Raw genomic sequence first — 27,644 nt, 5'->3', positions numbered from 1 at the left:
GCTATGGGCTATATTTAACAGGAAAACAACAGTACCACAGCAACAGCAGAGATAAATAATGGGGGGAAGGACAAGAGTTAAGGGGAGGTTTAGATTTCCTAATTGATGAGGGTGTGTTTATTGGTTATCTTTCTCTTGGGAACAATGAAATTGTCTAAAATTGATAGTGTTGGTACCTAATGAATGCAAGTAGCTGAAGGATGCACTGAGAAGTAGATTGGTGAACAATGGTGGATACATATGATTGAATATTGTGATGCTACAAAAAGGAACAAAGTTGAGAGGCATGCAACAATGTAAGTGAACCTGCGGTACTTTTGGTGAGGCAAAATAAGCTAGGAACAAAAGAATAATTATCATATGGTCTCCTTTAGAAAATTCTTGTAAGAAAACAGGGGCTTAGGCTGTAAACTCTTATAGCAGACCCATTTAATCCACACTTGTAATTATTTCTGGGGTTTGATAGGCTGTTTTATATATCTATAATCTGGTACTTAGAGATAAGAACGAAGCCAATCAGGTCCCAATTAAAGTAATTCGGAACACAGGGGTTAAGGAAGATATCGTCTATATTTTAGAACTGTACCTACTCTTTGAGACAAAAGGAAGAAAGGTTTATTTTAATAGTCTGGAACCTACATTTTCTGTACCACAAAAATCTAACTCAACCTGTCTGTATAACTCATTTGAACAAATGAAACACAGGGAGCCCAGAATAAGAATGAGGGCCTTTAATCCTGTATAGCTTAATGTAATGCCTGGATACATCTTAGAATATATTAAGCAGATAGTCAAAAAATACTGGCAAAGTCCATTGAGGGATGGGAGAAAAAATATGGAACTATTAAACTTTACCATCAGGGAATCCTCTGATACTGGGCCAAACATTAGGAACACCCAAATCAATAGGCCAAACTCTTGATCTTGAGGCTTAGTCTTGTGAAGCTTATGTAGGTAGTAGAGAAGCTTAGCATACCTATAGGTAAGCCTAAGAGTTACTTCTGGAGGACCTCTTTGGTTGCTCAGATGTGGCTTCGTTCTCTCTAAGCCCAACTCTGCAAGTGAAACCATTGCCCTCCCCACTACATGGGACATGACATCCAGGGGTGAAAATTTCCCTGGCAGCATGTGAGATGACTCCTGGGGATAAATCTGGCCCTGGCGTCATGAGATCAACAATTCTATCCCAACCAAAAGGGGGAGAAGAAGTGTAACAAATAAGGTATCAGTGGCAGAGAGTTGAAATAGAGTCAAGAGGCTACTCTGTCGATCATTCTTACACAAGCTTCAGTTAGACATTGCTACCTATCATAACTTGCCAAACCCAACTAAAACCATTCCAGCCAATCATGAAGAACACCTAGGGCAATATATAAGATTCTACAAAGGTTCCATGCACTAGGGTAACTTTCAAGAAACCTAACCCCAGATGGGTTGCTGGACCAGATAAGTCCTGAAGCCTAGAGGGCCCAGCCTCTCCGGAACATCAGCTAGTTCCATCTCCCTACCTCATATTACTGACAGCCCCTTCCAACATGAAAAAGTTAGAATAGCCATGGTCCAAACACCCCTAAAAAAAGAAGGAGAGAAAGATCAAAGGTGATGATGGAGTTATACAGAGAAGGTAGGTTTTAACAAATGAATAGATTGCTGAATCATTAAATTGACATTTCTTTTAATCTTCAGGATCTCAGCGTAGATAGCAGTAAAAACCTAAGACTGTAGAATTATAAACCATACCAAACTCTGAAATCTGTTCTACAACTAATTGTTGTGCTATGCTTTGGAATTTATTGCTTTTTCGAATGTCATTTTTAATTAAAAAAAAAGAAAAAAGTCGACTGTAATGATAAAAAATATTTATTCCTTCTAGTCTCTTATATTCTGGAGCACTAGAAGGAAAAATCTGTGAGGATGGTATGGCAGCTCATGACAAACTCTGGGATCTGTCCTGTAACTAAGTGCTGAAGAGTGCTTTGAAAACTATTGCTTTTTTCTTTCTTTGCTTTGTATATATGTTATTTTATACACTAAAAAAAAGTTTCTTTAAAAAAAGAATGTTTCATTTCTATTTTTCTAGTTTCTATAGCAATATATGAGAAATAGATTACAGCGTTACTCCTATTCCATTTCAATTAACTTTCTGGAGAAACGAAATATCTCAATTTCCTAATTTGTAAGATAAATGGATTGAATTAGGTTTGTGAGGCCCTTTTTAGCTCTACAATGTCATTATGTTTGGATTTCCCCTTTTGAAGTTTTTTCTAGTACATATTGCCATAGTGGTATGACATTGCTGTTAATATCTAATGTTTTAGTGGTTTAGTTTAAAAGTGCTGTCATACTTCATAAAATTATAAAAATTCAAGAAGCATATAATTTAAGTTTTATTTACACAATCCTGGAAGAGTAATACTAGTATAATTTTCCAACCATATTAATTATATTGTTGAAAATATTCCAAGCATCTATATGCATTAGCAGTTGGGATATGAAAGAAAACAGTAAAGTTCCGCGATCAAACTTATTCCCCATGTTTATTTCAAAATATGCCCTAGAAATATCTCATAGAAAAAATCTGAACTTTCAGGGGATATAATATCTGAAATTACAAATCCTATTTTCTCCATTGTAATACTTAATGTCACAGGAACAATATAAAACCTATCAATAAAAACTCTATTAATACTATTCCTCAAAATAAATGGTATATTCTGAACTGTATAAGTCTACTACCATTCTGTCAGTTTGCTAGGTGTTCTAAATAAAAAGATCTTAAATATAAAGCATTGGAAGAACTAGATTCTAGCTCACCTCTGCCACCTAGCAGCTGTGACCTATAACTCTCAACTCAAACAAATAAAAGCTACTCTAAGCCAGGTACTGTGCTGGGTGCTAGGGATACAAACAGAAATAAACATGGCCCATGTTCTCAACTTACGAGCACATTAATGACTTTTCCCCAATATTGCTTCTGTTTGTACCTTTGGTCTTCAGAGAAGGAAGAAAGAGTTACTAAGTGCCTACACTACTGAAGACCAGCCAAGTACTCTGTATATATCATCTTATTTAACAATAATCTTGTTAAGTAAATATTATATCTCTCACAGAGGAAGAATGTGAGGTTCATAGAGTTACATACTCTGTTTTAGATTACATCGCAGAACACAAACTGGATCTCAGGTCTTTTGCCTACACCATGAGAAATGAATAAGGTGTATTAATGAATATAGGCAATTAATTTCAACTTTGGCAACTTTGTAAAGGTCCTTATAGTAAAGGCATTAAGTTAGACCTTTAAAGTGACAAAAGAAAATATGCTTGAGAGAAAAACAGGAGTAAAGTAATGACTTATAGAGAGTACCAGGTACATTCAGGGGATAACAAGTAGTCTTGTGTGATTAGCATACTGGGGAGAGGAGCACGGGAAACAAAATCAAAAAGGCAGGTTGGTGTCAAGCCACAAGCTTCAAAATTTTACGCAACTCCCTCCACAAAGCTTCTTCACCATTACTTTGGTCCTCAGATGAATTTCCTTCCTTTTTATGACTTTTAAGATGCTGATATTTTTAGCACATTAATCATACTTTATTAATAGCTAACATTTAGTGAGTACCTATTATGTTCTAGACATAGTTCTAAACACTTTATATGTATTAACTTGTGCTATGCTACCTCTGCAAAGAAACTTTAAAAAAATTTTCCCTTTTATTGTTGAATTCCTCAAGATCCAGGATAATTTTTTGTTGAGGGGAGTGCGGGTTAGAAGTGGGGGAAGCTTTATTTCATTTAGCACCTAGGATAATTTTTGGTACATAGTAAGCATTCACAAATTTTTAAATCAAACTGGCTGTGAATACTTAACTAAAGAGTCTGGATTTTTTTTCCCTATAGGTCAGGGGTCAGCAAAGATTTTCTGTACAAGGCCAGATAATTAATATCTTAGGCTTTGCAATCCATAGGTCTCTGTCACAATTACTCATCTCTGCCTTTGTAGTAAAAAGCAGCCATAGACAGTACATAAACAAATAAGCATGACTGTGTCCAATGAAACATTATTTACAAAAATAGGCAGTGGGCAATCTGTGGACTGTTGATTGCTAACTCATGCTATAGGAGACAGGAATTTATGCAAGGTTTCTAAATAGGAGGAGTGAGAAGATTGAAATTGTGTTTAAGAAGATTAACTGTGTTGACAATGTAATAAAAAGGTATTGGAGTCAGAAGTAGTGACCCTTTTCTTTTATCTTTTATAACCATTCTAAAGCAGTGCTATCCAATAAAAATAAATGCAGGTCACAAAGGTGAGCCAGGTAAACAATTTTTAAATTTCTAGAAACTTTTTTTTTTTACTGAACAGACAAAATTCATTAAAAATATATATTTTATTCAACCCAATATATCCAACACATAATCAATATAAGAACTGAGATATTTTACATACTTTTTGTTGTTGTTGTTGTTCATAGTAAGTCTTCAAAAGTCAGTGTGCATTTTACACTTCAACTTGGATTGGTCAGATTTCAAGTGTCCAATAACTGTATGTGGCTAGTGGCTACCAAAGTGAACAGCACAGAAAAACACCCAACTAATACAACCTATGTCTCCATATACAGCTGCTGGTTTTTGTACCATCTCCTTGCCTGGCTTAGCAATTGATTTTGAACCTAATTCTAAAGCATACACTGCAGAGTACTGGCAACTCAAATCAATGTTTTCATTTTTAACATGCTACACTCTACACCCTATAGTTTTCACATACATTTCACATCTGATCCTCATCACAACCATTTGGGGTAGGCATGTTATTAAATCAGTTCCACACATAAGGAAAGAAGGTTCAGAGAAGCTAAGACAATCAATGAATTTGGGAACTAAGAAAAAAATTTAAATATTCTGACCTAGTCAAAATTTAAGTCCCAATAGCACCATCTCTTTAGTCAAAGTTGCAGCTTGCTTTTATCTGAGACTGGCTGGTATCGAGTCCCTCACTGCACTGTACCATAAACTCCAAGAAGGCAAGGGCTGTTTTCCTGACCACTGCATCTCGGGTGTCCAGCAAGATGTTTTGCTAGTATGTAGTATTTGTTGAACGAATGAATGAAAGAAAAGTTTCCTGGTTTTCCCCTGTTATTTTTAGTGAATCAAACATAATTTACTTTTGTTGATAAATAACGTGATACACCACTAAATTGATTTTTATTAAGTTGGAGCTTAAATTCAAATTCTCCTTTAATCCAAAGGAGAGCGGGGAAAAGGCTAGGATCCGAGGCCTGAGTTACAGTGTTGGCCCCGCCGTGAACTCACTCTAAGCATCAATCAGTTAACCTGTCCGGCCCAGAGTTCTTATCAGTGGGAGAGTGGGCCTAGAATCTCAATCCCATTCTGCGCTAGGATTGGTGACATTAAACTTGATGTTGTCGGCTACCCATTTCCTCACATTCTTCCTTCTGTCCCCTCTGCAACTGCTGACTTGATAAAGAAAAGTAACCATTAGGTCTCGGGTGGGTTTCCTCTCCGCGTCCGAGTAAGACCGCGGGACACCCAGCTGCAGACCCGCACCTACTGGCCGGAGACGCCATCTTTCCCTCTTGGCCTAACCCCAACCGCCACCCGCTGGTACCAAGTGACGCGAACCTCACCTCTCCTCGCAGTCTTTGCATTTCACTTGCAATGGAACCAGCTGCTGGAACAAAACCTGGCTCATGTTGGACCACTGCCCCGGCCGAAGCCCGGAAAGGTCCGACAGGCCAGGCCCTAGGTACTAGCCTGAAAGGCGTACGCGCCCTGATAAAGTTTGAGTTTGGCGCTCCGCTCCCGTGGAGGAGGCGGGGAAAAAGAAGCGGGAGGGAAGATGGAGGATGTTTGGACTTCACCAGCCACCATAAGTTTCTTCCGGTTTTGTGACCTGGAAGGAACGAAAGTTGTTGCGATAGTTCCGGGTATTAACATCTGTGGCGGACCCCGAGGCAGCCATGTTTGTTAAGGGAAAAGGACCCGCGGCGGACTGACAACTTTTCCCTTTTTTGCCCAGTGTTCGATACTCTAAGCCGATCTTAAATTATGGCTGCTTATGTGCCGACACAGCACGCTAGTGGTTTTTCGGCTGAGAACAGATGTGGTTACTATCTGGAAAAGAAAAAGCGGTTCTGCAGGATGGTGGTGGCAGCAGGAAAACGGCTCTGTGGTGAACACGCTGGAACTGCGGAGACTGAGGCAGAGGTCTGGTATCGCTCTCCTGAGAGGGGAAATAAGTTGTCCCCCACCCCCACCCGCACCCCGGTCTGTTCTGTGCTGAGACCCCAGCCCCTTCGGTCTCTGACAGGTTTTTGCTTCTCTCCCTTGAGTGCTCCAGATTTTCCTTCAATAAACGCGGTCCTGCTCTTCCTGGGGAGCAGTGAAGAGCCGGGGTGATGATCAGTGTTTTACTAAGGAAAGCTCCAGCAGTGATCCGTGACCTGCTCTTGATCTTAATTAGATTTTAGTTTTATTCCACCTGCCACCACATACACACCACCACCCTCCGCCTTTCTGATCGGAAGTGGTAATTGGAAATAGTGATTGAAGCGCATAGGTTTCACTAATTGTGTTCTAATTATTGTTTTGTGAATGATAACCACTTCTCGTGAATGTGGTTGAGAGAAACCTAAAAAAAAATGTATATAGATCTAAAATCTTAAGAAAGGAACTTTGCTGGGAAAGGGGAGAGAAGATTAAGAAAAAGGGTAAGAACTGACTCCGAGAACAGAAAGCATGCAGTTTGTTCGATAATATGGTTATACATTTAATTGTACTGCCAGCAAAATATGCAAAAAATTGTACTGTCAAGCAGTATATTTGTATACATGTATGTTTCTTTATAAGATATATTTGATAGAAAAATAATAGTAACAGGCGCAGAAAGCTGAGAAAAAAAGAGCACGTCTACCAGGATTAAAAAGAATAAACCAAGTAGGCCAGCAACTGGTTTGCTGCCTTCTTAATGTCCAGTATTATTTACATTCTTTTTCTTTGTTAGCTGCTGCCCATCATAGCGATAGCTCTACTCTCTCTTTTGGTTTGACTGATATTTGCCCAAAGGAAAGCGTCCTGAAACAAGGACATTCTTTTTTGGAATGTGGGAGACCTCTTTTTGGAATGTGGGAGACCCGTGGCTATTGAAGGACACCGGCTGATTTTTATTTATTTATTTTTACATGGGCAGGCACCGGGAATCGAACCCGGGTCTCGGGCATGGCAGACGAAAACTCTGCACTGTGCCACCATTGTCCACCCACACTGGCTGAGTTTTGAGGGAAGCAACAAACATCCCGTGGTTAAAAATAAGATTTATGATAGAAGATGGGTTTTATTTCCTCTCTGTTACAAAACTTGAGACTTCATCTTATCCAGATATCTGGAAGGTGATTGCAGATGGTGGCAGTAGTAGAGTGAGAATAGAGCATTGCGAACTGATTGCTATTCCTGGAGAGGAATGATGTCATGATGTCATTAGTCCCTTGAAGAAAGATCGTAAAACGCCAAGTGGCCATCCTACTGACTCTGTAATTTATGATGTAATTGGGTATTGTTTTCCATCTTTTTTTTTTTTAAGTGTCACGTACTTCTGTAATAATACGTGTATTCCATACTAGTTTTAAACCAGTGTTTCTCAACTGGGACCACTATTTCCCCTCCCCCCCAAGAGACACTTGGCTATGTCTCAAGACTTTTTGGTTGTCACAAGGAGGGTGATGCTGGCATCTAGTGGGTAGAGACCAGGGATGCTGCTAAACATCCTACAATGCACAGGACAGCCCCCCCACAATAAAGAATTGTAGTCTTAATAGAGCCAAGGTTGAGAAACACTGTTTCTAACCCCAAATAATAATTGGAAAAAGTGCCTTTTTTTATTGTATAATTAGACTTTGAAAGTTAGAGTCTTTTCATTCTTGGAGGTTAGGTTTTAAAAGTCAGCAAACAAGGAAGAAATAATGTACAGTATATTTTTTAAATATTGAAAAATCTCAACTTCTCCATGAAATTCATTATATATGGTTTCATAGATATGCTGAGAGGCACATCAGAACTGAAATAAACAAAAAAAATTTTGATACTGTTAACAGTCTATACTCAGTATTAGTATTTAGCCAGCACTATAGTAAGCATTTTTTTAAAGTATCAACTCAGTTTTCACAAACCTTAGGAGGTAAATTGGGCAGAATTTCCAATATTATTACTTTCTCTTTCTTTTTACCCATTGCACATAGTTAAATACATGTAAGTTAAAAACAAATAGGATACAACTCTGCTAAAGAAGTTACAAAGCCAATAAAATATGGCCATAAATCAAATGGCTAAAATGCCTTAATTTCATTGTTTCTAAAGCATTTTTTTTTCACATTTTAACATCTCTCAAATAAGGATAATCTTAAAATCAATAACATGTCATAATTTAAATTGGTGGCATTTTTTCTTCCTTAGAGATACATAAAATGATGTGCATATTACAATTGATGCTGTCAGATTCAGAATTCCATATGTGGGACTTCTCTAACCTATTGAAGATACAGCCCTTGATTCTTCAAAACAGTATTTGTTCCTATTATATATAAACCAATTACATTGGAGATTTTTTATGGTTGTTAAATCCTTTGACAGGATTTTGCAAATTTTTCAGTATGTTTTTCTTGGTTTCTTTACCTTGCTTTGGTAACACTTAAGCTTATGATTCACTGATATTATATATATATATAATATTTATATATATAAATATATATATATAATATTTATATATATAAATATATATATATATATATAATATCTACAAGTGATAAGCTGGATACTTTATTTCAATAAATATATCCCTTTTAATTTATTAGGGAGAAAATGCTCGGAAAAGAATCCTGTGTCCTTTAGATCCAAAACAGTAAGTATGGGTCAGATAAATGTTTTATGTACTAGAAACAATAAATACCACAATCTCATTTTAAATAATTTTCTCTTTAAATTTAGCACAGTATATGAAGATCAACTAGCAAAGCATTTGAAAAAATGTAACTCAAGAGAGAAGCCAAAACCTGTAAGTGCTTGATAAGTAAAACTGAATGGTGAATGTGTAGTATATAATATTTAACAAGGCTCCTGCCTCAGAAGGCTTGATTTTGGCAAAATACATTTTAGTGTATGTAGGATATTAAACAATAAATCCACTTACAATCTTAATTCAGAGAATAGAATTTTATGCAACAGAACTATTGTTCAGAAAGAAATTTCACAATCTATTAAAAATATTTGCTTTATACCTACTAAACATTATTTCAATAAAATGGGATGTTCCACGCTTTCAGGTAGATCATTTGAAACTGGTGAATAGACTTATAAATAAGGAGTATAGTTCAAGAAAATCAATGAAAAAAGTAATCATACATGTGATGAGAGTACATACTAGAATCAAAGTTAAAATTAGAATCAGGTTCCAGTAAACCATGATAGTAGCATAAGACATGCCAAAGTGTCATTCTTCCACAGACTCTTTGAACAACTAACAAAAACCGGCAGAGCCATCTTCCTTAAAACTCTGGAAAACAGCTAAAGAGCTGCAGTAATGGGCAACTGCCAATCAAGAAATTATAACTTTAAAAATGGTAGGAGAAGCTGGTGACATGCTTGTTGGGTCCTCTCTTCCCCTTCCCAGTGTGATTTGGAGCCAGCCTGTGCTCCCATTGTGGGTGTCTTTGTTCCTGAGGAGCAGAGTAACCCCTAAATGCTTACTGGGAGAACTGTATATTGGTGCCAGTATTTCAGGTAGCAACCCAAAAGACTGAACCTAGAAACTCATATCTGGCTTGCCCTCCCAGAACATGCCCTGTAGGCAGAAGCAACCATGTGGACAGCAGAAGCAGTGTAAGATACAGTTAAGTCCAAGTCACATGGGCAAAGAATTACCTGCTATAAGGCATATAATAGAGCACCTCAGAGTGGTACACAGTCTGTTTCAGAAGGTGTACGGGTTTAAAAAAACCACATGATAACCTTCAATAATCAAAACAGCATGGTACTGATACAAGGACAGACATAAAGAGCAGTGGAATCAAATTGCAAGTTCAGAAATAAACTGTATGGCCAATTGATTTTTGACAAAGGTGCCAAGTCCACTTAATGGGGAAAGAATAGTCTCTTCAGTTGGTGCTGAGAAAACTGGATATCCATATGCAACATAATGAAGGTGGATTCCTACCTTACAGCATATGCAAACTTTAACTCAAAATGGATCAAAAATGTAAATATGGAACTAAAACTATAAAACTAGAAGAAAACATAAGGAATCATGCATCTTCAGGATGTGTTAGGTAGTAGTTTCTTAAACTTCAGACCCAAATCATGAGCAACAAAAGAAAAAGTACATAGATGGGACTCAGCAAAATTAGAAACTTGTGTATCAAAGTACTTCATGAAAGTAAAAAGGCAGCCTACAGAATGAGAGAAAATACTTGGAAACCACATATCCAATAAGAGCTTAATATCTTGAATATTTAAAGAAATCCTATAGGTCAACAACAAAAAGACAACTTGTTTTAGCTGCCAAAACTGCCAGAATGTAACAGCAGAGATGAATTGGCTTTTAATAAAAGGGGAGTCATTTAATTAAAAACATATAGTTCTTCAGAGGAAAGGCAGCTAACTTTCACCTGAGGTTCTTTCTTACATTAGAAAGCACAGGACAATCTCTGCTGGCCTTCTCTCCAGGCCTCTGGGTTCCAACAACTTTCTCCAGGTGATTCCTTTCTGTATCTCCAGAAGCCTGGGCTGAGCGGCAAGTGCTGAGATGAGGTATGCTGAGCTGCTTGGGCTGTGCTACGTTGAGCTCTCTCATTTAAGCTTCCAGCCAATTAAGCCAAACATCTTTCATTGCAGCAGGCATGCTTCCTAGCCGACTGCAGATGTAATCAGCAGCAGATGGGCTTCACATGCCATTGGCTCATGTCTGCAGCAATAAAACTAAGCACCTTCACCTGGTCAAGTTGACACCTGAACCTAACTACCACACAACCCAATTTAAAAAATAGACAAAAGACTCGAATAGACATCTCTCCAAGAAGATACATAAACAGACAAAGAGCATATTAAAATATGGTCAACAACATATTTAGCCTTCAGAGAAATGCATATCAAAACCACAATAAGATACCATTTCGCATTCACTAGAATGGTGACTATTGAAAAAACAGAAAATAAGTGTTAAAGAGGATATGGAGAAATAGGAGCAGTCATTCATTGTTGGTAGGAACATAAAATGATGTAGCTGCTGTGGGAGCCAGTTTGGTAGTTCCTCAGAAACTTAAGTATAGAATTACCATTATGACGCAGCAATCTCACTTCTAGTTATATACCAAAAGGAATTGAAACCAGGGACCCAAAGAGATATTTCCACACCTATATTCATAGTGGCATTATTCACAATTGCCCAGAGACAATTGTGAAGCAACCTAAGTGCATATCACCTGATGAATGGATAAACAAAATGTGGTATTTACATAGTGGAGTGTTATTCCATCATAAAAAGGAATGAAGCTGTGATACATGCACCAATATTGATGAACCTTGAAGACTTCATGTGAAGTGAAATAAGTCACACAAAAGGACAAATATTATGTGATCTTGCTGATAGGAAATAATAAGCCAGACAATAGCATACAGATTACCAGGGGCCAGATTAGGGGTAAGGGATGGGAAATTAGTGCTTAATTGGTACAGAATTTCTCTTTGGGGTGATGGAAATATTTTGGTAATTGGTGGTGATGGTAGCACCACAGTGTGAATGTGATTAACACCACTGGATTATATATTTGAATGTGGTTTAAAGGGGAAATTTTAGATTGTTTATATGTTATTGGAATTTAAAACCCATAGGACTTAGTGTCATCTTGCACCATACCAGCTAAAATGATATTCTTGAACTTTAACATGCAAAAGAATCACCCGGAACACCAATATTTTGAAGGAACTTATGTACTTAGGAGGATGTGAGCATGTCTTCTGTAACAACTATGTAAGTGACTGCATTGGAACAGAATATCCAGTGTGTTATACCCCAACCTAGATACCAGATGTGAAGATGGACAGAAGATAGGCAATATGATCCAACTTTGTAGTAAGCTTTGAAATTTGCTCCATGACAATAAGCTTTCAGACTTGAAAGATGATACATCTAGGACAAGTTTATTTAATGATGCACAAAATAATAATTCAATAAAAACGTGGTTTAGTCCTCGAAGTAAGAAGGTCAGATATGTTCTGAGTAAGGTTCCAGGCAAACCCCACCTCAAAAGATAAATGATGAAAATGCTCAGCAGACCTCAGCTTATGAATATGTTTCTACAAGTTCTCCACTATATTTTTCGGAAACACCCAAAAAGGCTTCTAGAAAATCTGGCACAAAAAAAAAAAGAGAAAGAAATGAATGTTTGGAAAACTTAAGTGAAGTCTGTTTACCACTGGCTGAATAAATAGTGTCTCCAGAAATTGGGAGCAAGAATGAGGTAGTGATTCCTGAGGGGGATGTCTGTGAAAATTATCTTACATCTAAGAAATCTTTGCCATTAGGTCATGATGGAAAAATGTGGCCATTACAACAGACTCTGTGGTCCCATTCTTAAAAGATGTAGAAGCAGCATTCTGAGCACCAGTGGAGATTTTGTCAAGCAAACAGTGCTCTCAGAAAATGTACCATTAGTGCATTTCCTAATTTAACTTGTGTGGTTGGTTTAGTTGAATACCATAAGTACAGGGAATCTTGAATAGGGCATGAGATTTTGTTGGTTTGTCCAGGTTAGCATGATGCCCCGGTAAATCCCAGAGTGATTTTGATAGTGAATAAAGAAGTATTTGCAGGGTCCCATTAGGGGAATTGGGAGAAGGGAAGAAGGATTCAACTTCCCCATTTGGAGAATGTCTGATACTCTTGCATGCGGTGGGGACAACTAAATCAATAAGCCAAGCCCCCAATCTTGGGGTTTGCCCCTATGAAACTTATTTCTGCAAATGTTGGGCTACGTCTACTTAAAATCAGACCAAATAGTCACCTCCAGATAACTTCTTTTATAGCTCAGAAATAGCCTCTCTCTAAGCCGACATGACAAGTGAACCCACTGCCCTCCCCCACCACCTGGGACATGACTCCCAGGTGTGTAAATCTCCCTGGCAACATAGGACAGAAATCCCAGGATAAGCTGGGACCCTGGCATCAATGGATTGAGAAAAACTTAACCAAAAAGGGGAAGAGAGAAATGAGAAAAAAATAAAGTGTCAGTGGCTGAGAGATTTCAGACAGAGTTGAGAGGTTATCCTGGAGGTTATTCTTGGCATTATATAGATATCCCTTTTCAGTTTATGGTGTATCTGAGTGGCTAAAGGAAGAGCGGTTACCCTGGAGGTTATTCTTGGCATTATATAGATACCACTTTTCAGTTTATGGTATATTTAGTGGCTAAAGGAAAGTACCTGAAACTGTAGAGCTGTGTTCCAAGTAGCCTTGTTTCTTGAAGATGATTGTATCAAGAAATAACATTTATGGTGTGACTATGAAAATCTTATGTCTGATACTCCCTTTATCTATGGTATGGATAGATGAGTAAAAAAATATGGATAAAAAATAAATAATAGGGGGAACAAGGTTAAAGTATATTGGGTAGATGGAAATATTAGTGGTCAGTGAGAGGGAGGGGTATGGGGTATGGTTTGTATGAGTTTTCTTTTCTTTTTCATTTTCTGGGATGATACAAATGTTCTAAAAAATGATCACAGTGATGAATCTACAACTACATGATGATATTGTGAACCATTGATTGTACATCATGTATGGAATGTTTGTTAAGAACGTATGTGTTTGTAAGTTGTTTTATCAATAAAAATATAAAAAAGAAAAGAAAATGTACCATTGAGTGAGTGTTCTTCCCCACCTTCAAGCAAACTTGAAGTTGGTGAAACATTAAGGAGAAAAAATAGTAATGTATCAGATGAAAAATTAGCCTTTTATCAGGTACACCACCATCTGCATTGAATAGTCAGTCCAAGTTACAGGTGAATTATGCCTAGCCTCAGCAATGAAGCTGTCACCCAGTAGCCTTATGACTGGGAAAAGAAATAATAATGGAGAAATTTTGCTCCATCTTGCTTCTATTAAGCCAAGAATGTATAATCTGTGTGTACTACAAAACTAAATATTCCAAATCTGCTGTATTTACATTTTGTACACCTCTACTTGAGAAAAGGATGACTCTAAAGTTTAAACTACTGTCCCCCATGGATCAGGGAAAGAGGAAAGAGTTACTGCAACTGAAGAATGAATTCAGATTTGGTGACTAAGCCAGCCAAAGCAAATGAGGACAAGGGCTAGGTTTTTGTTTTGTTTTTGCTGTCAATGATTTATTGTTGTTATTTTTTTTTCCTAAAGCATATTGATAGAATTGCAGTTTCCGTGGTTGCATTTTGCTCCCCTCAGGTTTTGAAATGCATAGTTTTGCTGTGCATGGTTGGTTTATGCCTCAAAGGTAGACACCCTAGCAATAGTTTTATTCTTCTCCTGGGCTAGTTAGCTTCCCTTGCTGCAGTTATGGCTTAACAAGAATCAGAACTTGTTAACATTATTAATAAGATTCTTTAGGATCTTGCCACAAACCAACCGCTAGGCATCATTGTTGGCGATATCCTCTCCATGGCTACCACCTTAATGGAAGACACCTCTTGTCTTCTCTTTTCATAATCTCTTTTAATTGTATTCTAATGCTGCCGTAACAAATTACCACAAATTTAGTAGTTAAAACAACATAGATTTTGCCCATGCCAAAAAAAACCGTTAGAGTTTTTTTATCTTATGTCTAGATCTGAAGTCTGGTACAGATCTTACCAGGCTAAAATCAAGGTGTTGGCTGCGTTACTTCCTGGAGACTCTTGGGAGGATCCATTTCTTTGCTCATTTGGATTGTTGGCAAGAACATAGTTCCTTGTGGCTTTGAAGGTTAGGCATAAAGGACCAGGAGGTCAAAAGAAACCCTAAAGAGAACCTGAGATCCTGTTTCCTTGCTGACTGTCAGCTGAGGGCTATTCCCAGCTTCTAAAGGATGTGCATTCCTTAGTTTATGGTCTCCTTCCTCCATCTTCAAAGCAAGCAACAGCAGTCTGAGTCCTTCTCACATACCATCTCTCTAACCTAGCCCAAAAAGATTCTCTGCTTGTAAAGGCCCGTGTAATTAGGTTGGGCCTGACCATCCACGTAGGGTAACCTCCACATCTCAAAGTCCATATCTGTTAGCACATTGCAAAGGCCCTTTTGTCATGTAAGTTAACATAGTCCTAGGTTCTGGGGATGATGGCATGACATCTTTGGGGAGCCATTATTGTCACGACCACACTATTGCAGCAGCTTCCCTCTTTACCACCAGCAGTCAGTTTTCTATATTGCAGCCAGAGTGATCTGATCTCTCAAAGTCAGAACTTATCACTTCTCTGGTTCCCTTCCAATAACTTCTTGGCCTAATTAAAATCAACAGTTCCTGCCATAACCCTAGCTTGTTTTATTTTTCTTCCTATTATCATTTATATCAATGATCTCAAATGATACAGATATCAATTATAACTCTCTTTGTTTCTTGTCTTTCTCTTCAGAATGAGAGCAGGAACTCTGCTTTGTTCACTGGTTTATCTAGTGGTAAACCAGTTGTTTAATACATATTAGATTAGATATTTGTTGAATTTTCCACTAGGCTACCATGTGAACCCCATTCTTGTCACACTGAACTCTAGTCTTCCTTAAAAGTACATCAGGTACATTTATTGATGTTAACAATACTTCATACCTATTCTTTTCTCTGTGTAGTTAATGTCCTTTCCTTTGCTTCTTTTGTTTTTCAACCTCCTGGTCCTTTATAACTGATGTTCAAAATCTAACACATCCTACCTCCTTAATTAAGTACTTTCAGAATTCCTGGAATTAGTTTCTTTTCTATGGTCACATTTTGTTTGCATTGATAAATTCTCTTAGCCTTCTGTTTACATATGGCTTTTCAGTTTGTGTGTTCATATACAGTATATTAATCATTTAAAGTTAATCTCATGTATGGGTAGGTGATAACTTTATCTCAAAAATGAAAATAAAAGTGTTTCTGTTGGGGGAAAAAAGTCATAGGACTATACAACACAAACACTGGACCCTAATGTAAACTATGGACTATAGTTAATACTGCAATTATAATAGTATTCATTTCTACAATTGTACTACATTAATACAAAGTGTTAATTATAGGGAAATGCACATTACAGGGAAAATATATACATGGGAACTATGTATTTTCTGCATTTCTGTAAACCCCACAACTTTTCTAATTAAAAAAAAATCATATAAAAATTAAATTCAAAGAATCAAGAAATGCTTCCTAGAGAGAGAGCCTTTTGGCAGAATCTTGATGACGCCAAATTAAGAAGAGTTCTAGGCAGAAAGAACATGTGTAAAGGCATAGAGGTCAGAAATCACATGATGCTTTTAAGGAACATGAACTTGATTCTGAAAGATATGGGGAACCCTGATGTATTTTGAACTGGGGAATGGTTGTATTTATCTCTTACAAAACTTTCTTCTACAGCAGCATGGGAAGATGACTCAGAATCAGGAGGGCTAATTAGGGAGTGTTGCTGAAATCCAGGTGGAGCATTGTGTGAAAGTGAGTTAAAGAAAATGGAAAGGTGGAGATAATTTAAAGAATTATTTAGGTAGCAGAATCTGTCAAACTTGGTGATTGATCGGAAATGTCTGTTTGGAGTTGCATATATAAATCTGAAATTCAGTAGAGAGATTGGAGAAGTAATCAGGATTTGAGAATCCAAATGTATGTACAGATCATAGGTGAAGCTTTGGATTTGAAGTTACCCAGGGTAACTGATTAGAGGAAAAAGAAAGGAATTTATTTATTCAATTGGTATTAATTGAGTACATATATCAGACATTATACCACGTACACTGCCTGGAAGAACATTACCATTTAGTAGGGGAAATGAAAATGTGTGCTTCAATAGAACAAGTTCAAGATGCTATGGGAGAATAATAGAAGAGGGCCTAGCCCTTTCTTTAGGAAAATATATAAGATAAAATAGATGGGAAACAAAGTCATGGAGGTGTCTCTGAAGGAAGTATAAGACCTACGGGTCAAAAGAAAATCAGCCATATTGAAGAAAATATATGCAAGGGCCTACTGATACTCTAAAAAGCAGATAGCTGTGTAAGGCACTGAGTATTTCCCATTGCCAGAATGTAGAATAAAAGAGGAGAGCTGAGTAGAACATGAGACCTGAAAAGTAACTAGGGAAAAAATCATGAAACTATGGCAGAACTCCAGTTGTCACTGCCATTACAAGTGTCACTGCTAATAGGAACCATAGAAAAAGGTTTTGAAGGGGTGACTGTAGGGAAAGGAAAGAAAAAAACCTTTATAACATGTATCAGAAACCATGGGGAGAAGTATTTCAAAAAGAAGAGTGATCAACATGTAGTAACACTATAGAGGCATTATGTAAGGTAGGGATGGAAAAGAATCCATTGAATTGGTGATACAGTGGTTGTTAGAGATTGAAGGTCTAAACAAAAAAGTATATTTAGTAGAGTGGAGTGAGTAGAAGTCAGATTGCAATGATATATGAGTAAATAGAAAAGGTAGTAGAAATCGCAAGCATTGACTATTCTTCAAAGAAACTTGGCAGTCAAAGAGGATATAGGAGGGAAGGAATATTTTTTAAGAATGAGAGAAAAGAGAAATTTTAGTTTTAGTTATAAGAGTTAAGAACCAGTAGAAAGAAATTGGAAATAAAAGGGCATCATTGATGGAGCAATGTTTCTCAGAAACAGGCAAATAGGAAACAAAAGAGATAGAAGGGAACAATTGGGAGGTATAGCTCTTCCACTGAGATAGATGGGAAGTAGAAATTATGGATTTCAGTTCAAGCAAATTTGAGCTAATAGATGGGAAACTTCTCATTTGGTAACTACAAAATTGAAGTAAGAAAGGTGATTGAGGGGGGATGGTGGTACAGTAGGCGATTTGAGGAATCAAATCGCCCAAATATTGAGCCCAAATATTAGAATTAAAAGTCATACTAATTTTCTAAGGTTGATTGTGGTGATGAAGGCACATCTATATGATGATACTGTGAGCCACACTGCTTGTGTACTTTGGATGACTATGTGGTATGTGAATATATCTCAATAAAATTGCTTAAAAAAAAAGTCAAACTAATTCCAGGCAGTGATTGTGACAGAAGGACCAGATTGGAAAAAATAATGATGATGGTGATTGGTAACCAGGCTGTATGGCCACATGCAGTAGTCTTACATCATCGTCGAGGAAACCCAAATTTAAGGAATATAAAAATTTTTTAGATGAGCACTAAGCAAAACTATCTGACCTTTATAAGCCAGAAATTAGCTGAGAAAAAGTAAATAGAGGTCTTTAGAAAGTGGAGGAAAATGCTTGAGAGCAAAAGAATCAAAGAACTAGCATAGTAGGAAGTTCTGGTCCAAGAGTAGGTTAGCGGAGTTTAAAATGTCAGAGGTAACATAGCTTACAGTAATTTTAGAATTTAGAGGGCTAATGGAAGTAGTTTGCTCAAGTGGAGTGAAGAGTGAAGTCCTTAGAAGATCAAAGGCATTGCAGAGCTATTATGTTGGATGGCTTGAAAACACGGTCATAATGGCTGGTCTTGGTGTGGAAAGGACAACTTGGTGTCAAAGTCCCTAAAGAATATTGAATAATGTCCAGCAGGTTGATAGTTGACAACTGCTACATTTAGAAGATGATGTAACAACCCAGTGTCTCTCAGTGGAGATTTTTGACATTGAGTGGGGACAGTTCTGTATATTCCAAAGCATTCTTGTATTTTGCAACCCTGGCCTCTCGGTAGCTAATGGCAAGCACATTTGTCAAGAAGTGTGAAGGTTCTGATATTTTATCCTATTTGCAAACTACCAAGCTAGCCTGTCACAGTTTCATGGATTCTGGCAGAATAGGCAAAGGGCTTTATTACTCATGGCTCAGCAAGCATATGAGTTCTTGTTCTCATCACTTCCCCTTGTTCCGCAAGTCTTATGAAGTCAACACAGAGGGGCCTAGATGAATGCTTTACATGTAGTGGCCTTGTATCATAGCTGAGGAAACCCAAACTTAGAGAATAGAAAATTTTTTTAGATGAACACTAAACCAACTTGCCTGACCTTTACTCCATGGGTAGACATTATCTTTATTATACTGTATAGTAAACAAACCTATCATCTACTCTGGAAAGAGACACTATCTCTGTCTTCCAAGGCTGTGTGCTTGAAAAGATGATCTGGAACAAAGATTGAGAGATCCATGGGGAATTGTCTCCTAATAGTATCTCAGTCATTTTGACAACAAAATGCTCCCATACATTTCCAAATTCTTCCCAGTTGAGCATCACCAGGCCTGATGGCATAAGCCTAATAAAAGAAAATTTTACCTTAAGAAGTTTGTAGAGAAAAATGATGACCACTGTATGAGCCCCTTAGAACTTATTTCCTTAGTAGAGAGAATTTTGCCTTTACTTGAAAGCATGCATGGAGGTTATTACTTTCCTTAGATTAGTGTCAAAATTCAGTTAAAGCAAGCAAGTGGAATATGTATTCTGGATAAGGTTTGAGAAAAACAGATGAATTATCAGAAATGGAATCCTGGGAAGGTTTCCTGGTACAATGAAAGAAAAGGGAGAAAAGCAGTGAAAAGTTGGGATGAGAAGAAGTACAAAGCAATAATTATCTAGTACCCTGTGTACAGTATGAAACTTGTAACCCAGGCAAAGTCTTACTGCTACTCAGCCTTGCTTGGTGAAACAGTGCATCATTTTTTTTTTTTGGCATGGGCAGGCACTGGAAATTGAACCTGGGTCTCCAGCATGGCAGGTGAGAACTCTGCCTGCTGAGCCACGGTGGCCTCCCCCAGTTTTTAAAATTTTTGTGTACAAGATAAAAGTAAGTTGGTGATACATTTCTCCAATATTAGTAGCTATCATATTTTATTATTTTTTTTTGAGGAGGAAATTTTTTTAAAAATACAAAAAAACACCAAATAAATGCAAACACTCCTATTTTGATCATTCCGTTCTACATATATAATTCACAACACAAGTTATCTGAATGCTTTTTACAATCATTTTAAATTAAGAGTCCATCAAACTATAATAGTTGTAGCTAATTTTCTATTACAGTTTTGCCAGTCACCCAGCAAAATACTATACTCACTCTAGTCCTCAACCTTTCGACTCATTCACCAGTTTCCATTAATAACCAAATAGGTAAAGGTTGTAACACTTGCATAATCAAGATGTTGTCATTCTCCCATCTGTGTAACAAAATTCCATTACTATACATAATGTGCCCAGAAGTTGTTTTACTTTTAAAACAAGACTTTTAGAAGTAGTATTTATTCAACTAGAGCTGTCCTGTCCAAATATGGTAGGCACTAGCCACTGTTCCTATTTAAATTTCAGTTGATTAAAAATTTAGTCTTATTTAAACTAAAAATTCAGTTTCTCATTTACACTACTCTTATTTTAACGTTAGCAGCTATCAGGTTGGCCAGGGCAGATATAAAATATTCCCATGATTGTAGAAAGTTCCGTTGGACAGTGCTGATTTAGATCCTTACCTATTCTCTTTCTGAAGATGGACCAGACAGTTCTCATTATGTTAATTTAAACAACATAGTGTCATAGGACATTTCTATTTTCAATTAGTATTTAAAAATAGAACAACTCAGTCTTACAACATTGTATTATCTATGTTTTATTTATTCCTGTGTGGGTTTGTTTTATCTTGTTTTGTTTTTTGTCATGCTGCTGTCTGATGAACAACCACGTGTAGTTGGTACTTTGTTGTTTTTTGGTTACTATAAAGAAACATTGGCATGGTTTTAAGTATTTGCTGACTCCAAACCACAATAAATATTACTAATGAATTTCTTTATGTTATAAATGCTAATTCAAATAGCCATCTCACTAGAATACGAGATCCATGGACACAGAGATTTTTGTCTGTTCTGTTCTCTAACGCAAACCAAGGACCATACTAGGGGCTTAATAATCATTTTATGAATAAATGAATGGGAAAAAAGGGAGGGTGGAGGGACAGAGAAGGGGAGAAGGGAAGAATCCATTTTTAGCTTAATTGTTGTACACTCTTCAATTATTAACAGTATTGTTATGGTTTTGTTTTTGTTAAGGACTTCTTTATTCAAGATATTAATGCAGGCTTAAAAGATGAAACAGAAATACCTGAACAGTTAGTAAGTACATTGACTTAATATTTCATTTTAAGGGGTATTTATGGGCTATCTCCGTATTGTAAATAAGCTGTGTTCCAATTTTTCTTTGGAATAAATCAGTTTTGAATTTAGAATGCATTCTGCTATAGAATCAATGTTATTAATGATGGTTAGTTTCCACACTAGCTCATGCCTCCATAGCAAAGCTACAGTATGGCTCTGAGACCTCATTTGATTCTTGGGTACTTATGAACCTAGAGTTGGTTTTGACCCTGAGAAGGTTAGGGCAATTGGAATAACATGACAGAGACTGAGTAGAGGATTAGGAGTTGGGCAGTTCCTATAGCAGCTTAGGGAAAAGGCTGCAGCAGGAAATTAAGCTACCATGTGAAATATACTGTAGGGGAGCCTGGTAGCATTGATTGACATACATATACAATATATGTATTGTACATATATATATATATATATATATATATATATATATATATATATATATATATTCATATATAGAGTAGTCATAAATCAATAAGATGTATATAGAGAAAAAGCATTTTTTGGCTATATACTATTTGTTTTTGTATATAGGTTCCAATTTCTTCTCTATCTGAAGAACAGTTACAAAACTTAATTACAAAATTAAGAAAAGCAAGTGAAGGTAAGTCTTCCTAAAGTTGCAAAATAAATTATTTAAGAATCATTAGGTGGTATATAAGTTGACACCAATCTGGTTTGGAGTTCTGTGGTCTCATTTTTGGTTGCTTAAATTATTGTGCTTATATTTGGAACAGGCTTGAACTCAACACTTAAAAATCAAATCATGTCACATCCAGCATTGTATGATGCCCTTCATGACCCTAAAAATGGTGATTCTGTAACCAAGCACCTGAAACAACAGGTATGTTTAGGCCTTGGTAGCTCTACTAATGGCCTTTTAAAATTTTTGATCTTTTTTTTTTTTTACTTAACAAAGAGAATTTAATATAAAGAATTATTAATGAGGGTGGGCCACCCTGGCTCAGCAGGCAGAGTTCTCGGCCTGCCATGCCGGGAGACCCAGGTTTAATTCCCAGGGTCCGCCCATGCCAAAAAAAGAATTGTTAATGAGGTATTAGAGAACTGGAAAGACAGACGGAATACTGAAGTATCACAGAGATGGTAAATGTAGGAAGCACTGCCATCTTTTGGGCTAGAAGAACAAGGAGAAGAGCTTGGGATTATTAAACCATGGGATCTATCAATGACCTTTTATAATTTGTAAAAAGCTAAAATTCTGGGGTTTTCATAAATATAGTTGTCTATGAAATTTTTTTAGATTAGTTTATCTTTTAGAGTATAAAACCTTTTTTATTTCAAATATGTATACTACTTTTGGTATGGCTATGTTTCTGGATACTGTTAAACAAGTGTTAAATATTTAAAATGGGGGGAGGGGGATTTATTTTAAAGCCAAACAGAAATTATCAATGTGAACATACTGCCATAACTTGCAATTTAGAAATTACCTTGCTCTGTTTTCCCCTTTGAGTCAAATGATCTAGTATATAAAATAATCTAGTATATAAAATAATCTCGTGGAGTTTGCAGGCTTCTATTTTAGGTAACATTGAAAAATTAAAGTTACTTGGTCCAAGAAGATGCTATGTTGAGTTTGGAGCAGGAAAGGGAAAATTATCTCATTGGGTTGATATTGCCTTAAAAGATGCTGAAAAGGTTCACTTCATCCTAGTAGAAAAGGTGACCACAAGATTCAAGGTAAGTGAAACCATTAGAGTATATTAATAACAAAATTAATGTTTATATTTTTCTTATTGTTTTAGAAAATGACATGAAGAAACATGTCTCTTAAAGCAGATAGAAAGAAAATGAGTTTTTTGTGTATTTGATTGTAACTTTTTATTATTTCTAATTGATGACTTAAATGAAAGTGAATTTTTTAATATAAATTTGATAGCCCATTGATGTGAGTCCTTAAAATTATTTGCAAAGACAGGAAAGTATGTGGAAAAAGCCTAGGAATTCAAAGTCTTGGGTCTTAATCCTGCCTCCACCATTTACTAACCATTTATTTGGTGAATATTTATTAGGCCAGGCACCGTGATAGACTCTGAGTATGTAAAATCAAATAAGACAGTGGTTCAGTGGTAGAATGCTCACCTTTCATGCGGGAGACCTGGGTTCAATTCCAGGACCATGCACCCCCCCCCCCCCAAAAAAAATCAAACAAGACAGGTTCCCTGTGCTCTAATACTTGGATTTAGAAATGAGAGAGAGGCATAAATAAATGGTTGTAGCAAAATATTAAAGGCAGCATAACAAAATTCTTCATAGAGTACAGTGAATTGAGGACAAAGTGAAAAGTTTTACTGCACAGCAGGGATGGATAATAACTATAAAGAAAAGTTGATGCTTGAGCTAAAGGTGAAAGATGAGTTAGCATTTGCTAGACAGAAGGGTTTGAGAAACATTCTGGGAAGCAAGAATCAAGAACAATGTAGCCAAATTCCTGAAACAATAGGGAAACAGTGATGGAAGCACATAATGGGGTTCAGCAATGATGAGGCTGGTGAGGAGGACTAAACTTCAGAATGTCTTACAATTTACGCTAAGAAAGGAGTTTGATTTTATACCTAGGTGCTGAGGATACCATGGAAATAGGATTTAGTTGCTGCCTTCAAGGAGTTTACATCTATTGGAGCAGTCTTATAAGTATTTTGATTCAGTATGCTGCTTGTATTATGATAGTAGTAAGCCCCAGATGCTATGGGAGCACAAAAATAGAGCACCGATCTTAGTCTAGTGTGGATCAGGGAAGGTTTCCCAGAGCAGTAATGGCTAAGTAGAGATTGAAAGGACATATAAAGAGTTAGTTAAGTGAAAGGGAGTTTTTAAAAACTTATCCTAGCAGCACTATTAATGTTGTATCACAAGGGTCTGAGATTTTAAATAGGAGATAATAAAATTATTATTTAATAATACAAGTAAGAATTAGGCTAGAGCTAAGGCTATTGCAGAAGAATGAAGAAGAGAAGAAGAGTTTGGGAAATGTTAAGATATTGGAAGCCACAAGACTTAAATTTATTAGTCATTGAGTGTGAGTGAGGAGTAATTTCTGATGATGCTATGGTTGGAGTAATTAAGTGATTCTTTTCCCTGTGATAAGGAATATTCCTATTTGTCCTCTGATAAGGCAGAGGACAAAGCATAGATTATGGAGGAAGAAATTATGAGTTTGGTTCTGGATATGCCAAGTTTGACATTCAAGTAGAGCCCCCTAGCTGACAAGTGTGAATATGTTTCTGATGCTCATCAGAGAGTTTGGGCCACAAATATAGATTGGCAAGTCATAGGCACATGAGTATAGATTGGAATGATTGGAATCTTTCAGGGAGAAATAGGAAGAGGAGAAAGCCAAAAATAGTATGCTAGGGGAGCTGACAAAGAAAAAGGAGCTGGCAGATAATCATAGATAAGTCACTCAACATCTAGTTAACCTCAGTTCCTTTGCCAGTGAATTGAGAATTTTTAGAAGTAAATGGAATAATATATACATAACAGAATATCCAAGCCTTTTAAAAATGAGTGATACTAAGATTTTGGAATTTTCACCAAAGAATATACAGTCCTAAATTTTTTAATTCATGATTCTATTTTTTAATACTATAAAATGAGATGAAAACTTTGTATTTGCTTTGAACTTTGTAACAAATAGTAATCTCTTCATTTGCATAAGCTTTTTTTTACATGGTAAAAAGCCTTTGTTATAAAAATGTTCTGTTTATGCAGGTGGAGGGTAAACACAGAAAGAAAAATTCAGTGTTTGAAAGACTTCAAATTGATATTCAACACTTGTGTTTGAGTAAGTTTCAAACTCTAAAAGTTGCTTAGAAATACAGTCATGAACACAGTGCCTCAAGGAAAACAAAATATGCTTCATCTGTTAATGTAGAATGTTACATGTAACATTTAACCAAAGGAAAACTGAATTAGGATGAGTTTAAAAGTTTTGATAATATAAATTTGTATCATTGATTCTTTGTCTTGTTTAAATGCTTATAGCCTGCTGCCTATAATTAACATAATTTTATCTAAAAAACTAAGATAGTTCTGTCTATTCTAGTGTGTAAAAGACAATTCCTAGAATTCTAATTTATAACAAAGAAAATAAGTTATCCTTATAGAACTCACATTCCATGCATGCATCATGCACCCACCCCTTAATCGTAGTCTTTCCTACCCTTTCTACATTTTTTCTGACTTTTCATATTATTTAAATGAAAATAATACAAATATATCCCTTCAGTGTTTTCTACCCACTATTGTTTTTTCATTAGAGAAGTAGTGGGTTTAAAGAACAGTCAGACATAAGATTCAGGATTCCCATATACCACCCTGTTATTAACACTTTGCATTGGTATGGTACATTTGTTACTGTTGATGAAAGCTCATTTTTATAATTGTACTGTTCACTATAGTCCATGGTTTAACTTAGGGTTCACTATATTATGCATTTCCAAAGATTTTTTTAATTAATTTTTATTCTACTAGCATATATACAATCTAACATTTCCCCTTTTAGCCACATACAGATATATATTGCAGGATTGTTAATTGCACTCACAGTATTGTACTACCATCACCACCCTCCATTACCAAAACATTTCCATTGTTCCAAATAGGAACTCTGTACATTTTTAGACTTACCGTTCCATTCCTATCCCCACCCTGTTCCCTGGTAATGTATAATCTAGATTCTGACTCTGTGAGTTTGCTTCTTCTAATTATTTCATATCAATGGACCATACAATATTTGTCCTTTTGTGTCTGGCTTATTTCACTCAACATGATGTCTTCAGGCTTGTACATGTAGTCAGATGTATCAGAATATCATCCCTTTTTAATGTTGAATAATATTCCATTGTGAGTATATACCACATTTTGTTTATCCATTCATCAGTTGATGGACACTTGCCTTGCTTCTATCTTTTTGCAATTGTGAATAATGCTGCTATAAATATCAGTGTACAATTATCTGTTTGAGTCTCTGCTTTCAGCTGTGGGGTGTATACTAGTAGTGGGATTGCCAGGTCATATGGTAGTTTTATATCTAACTTTTTGAGGAACCACCAAACTGTTCCACAGTGGCTGCACCATTTTACATTGCCATCATCAATGAATGGTATTCTTATTTTGCCACATCCTCTCCAACACTTGCAGTTTTCCGTTCTTTTTTTTTTTTTCAATAGTAGCCATTCTAATGGATGTGAAATGGTATTATTGTGGGTTTGATTTGCATTTCCCTGATGGCTTATGATGTTGAGCATCTTTTCATGTGCTTTTTGGCATTTGTATATCTTCTTTGAAGAGATGTCTATTCAATTCTTTTGCCCTTTTTAAAATTGAGTTGTTTGCCTTTTTGTTGTTAAGTTGAAAGATTTGTGTATATATTCTGGATATTAAACCTTTATTGGATATGTGGTTTCCAAATATTTTCTCCTATTGTGTAGGTGGTCATTTTACTTTGATGATAAAACCCTTTGAGGCACAGAACTTTTTTATTTTGATAAGGTCCCATTTATCTATTTTTTATTCTGTTGCTTGTGCTTTGGGTATAAGTCTAAGAAACCATTGCCTAACCCAAGGTCCTAAAGATGCTTCCCTACATTTTCTTCTAGGAGTTTGTTAGTTCCAGCTCTTATTTTTAGGTCTTTGATCCATTTTGAGTTGGTTCTTGTATAAGGTGAGATGGTAGGGGTCTTCCTACTTTTTTTTCAAATGGAGAACCAGCTTTCCCAGAACCATTGTTAAGGAACCCTATTTTCCCATTAAGTGGTCTTTCCCCCTTGTCAAAACTCAATTGGCCATAAATATGAGGATTGACTTCTGAGCTCTCAGTTCGATTCCACTGGTGTATTTATCTGTCTGTGGGCCAGTATCATGCTATTTTGATTGCTATACCTTTGTAATGAGTTTTAAGATTGGGAAGTGTGAGTATACCAACTTCATTCTTCTTTTTCTAATTGACTTTGCTATTTGGGACCCCTTATCCTTCCATATAAATTTGATGATTGTCTTTTCCAGTTTGAAAAGAAAGTTGTTAGAATTTTTTATTGGGATTGCATTGAATTTGTAAATCACTTTGGGTAGGATTGACATCTTAACAGTATTTAGTCTTTCAGTCCATGAACACAGAATGTCCTTCCATTTATGTAAGTCTTTAATTTCTTTTAACAGTGTTTTGTAGCTTTCTGGGTACAAGTTCTTTACATCCTTGGTTACATTTATTCCTAGATATTTCATGCTTTTAGTTGCTCTTGTACATGGAATTTTTTTTTCCTGATC

The 27,644-nt window shown here is 36.3% G+C and overlaps 2 protein-coding genes across 3 annotated transcripts in view; one reads left to right on the top strand and one right to left on the bottom strand.

Annotated features, from left to right (window-relative positions):
- SASS6 (SAS-6 centriolar assembly protein) overlaps positions 1-5,875 on the bottom strand; it is an 81,812-nt gene extending 75,937 nt beyond the window's left edge. The window contains exon 1 of the mRNA XM_077120138.1: positions 5,643-5,875. Within this exon, the coding sequence (XP_076976253.1) occupies positions 5,643-5,707 (65 nt within the window). The 5' untranslated portion in view covers positions 5,708-5,875. The remainder of the gene's footprint in view (positions 1-5,642) is intronic.
- An 87-nt stretch (positions 5,876-5,962) lies between these two features.
- TRMT13 (tRNA methyltransferase 13) overlaps positions 5,963-27,644 on the top strand; it is a 44,907-nt gene continuing 23,225 nt past the window's right edge. For both annotated transcript variants that reach the window (XM_077120129.1, XM_077120130.1), the window contains exons 1-8: positions 5,963-6,222; positions 8,862-8,908; positions 8,995-9,061; positions 21,261-21,323; positions 21,891-21,960; positions 22,094-22,200; positions 22,890-23,057; positions 25,089-25,161. In XM_077120129.1, the coding sequence (XP_076976244.1) occupies positions 6,064-6,222; positions 8,862-8,908; positions 8,995-9,061; positions 21,261-21,323; positions 21,891-21,960; positions 22,094-22,200; positions 22,890-23,057; positions 25,089-25,161 (754 nt within the window). In that variant the 5' untranslated portion in view covers positions 5,963-6,063. The remainder of the gene's footprint in view (positions 6,223-8,861; positions 8,909-8,994; positions 9,062-21,260; positions 21,324-21,890; positions 21,961-22,093; positions 22,201-22,889; positions 23,058-25,088; positions 25,162-27,644) is intronic.

Source organism: Tamandua tetradactyla, chromosome 11 (assembly GCF_023851605.1).
Source record: "Tamandua tetradactyla isolate mTamTet1 chromosome 11, mTamTet1.pri, whole genome shotgun sequence".
NCBI lineage: Eukaryota > Metazoa > Chordata > Mammalia > Pilosa > Myrmecophagidae > Tamandua > Tamandua tetradactyla.
This window is presented reverse-complemented; position numbering and strand designations above follow the sequence as displayed.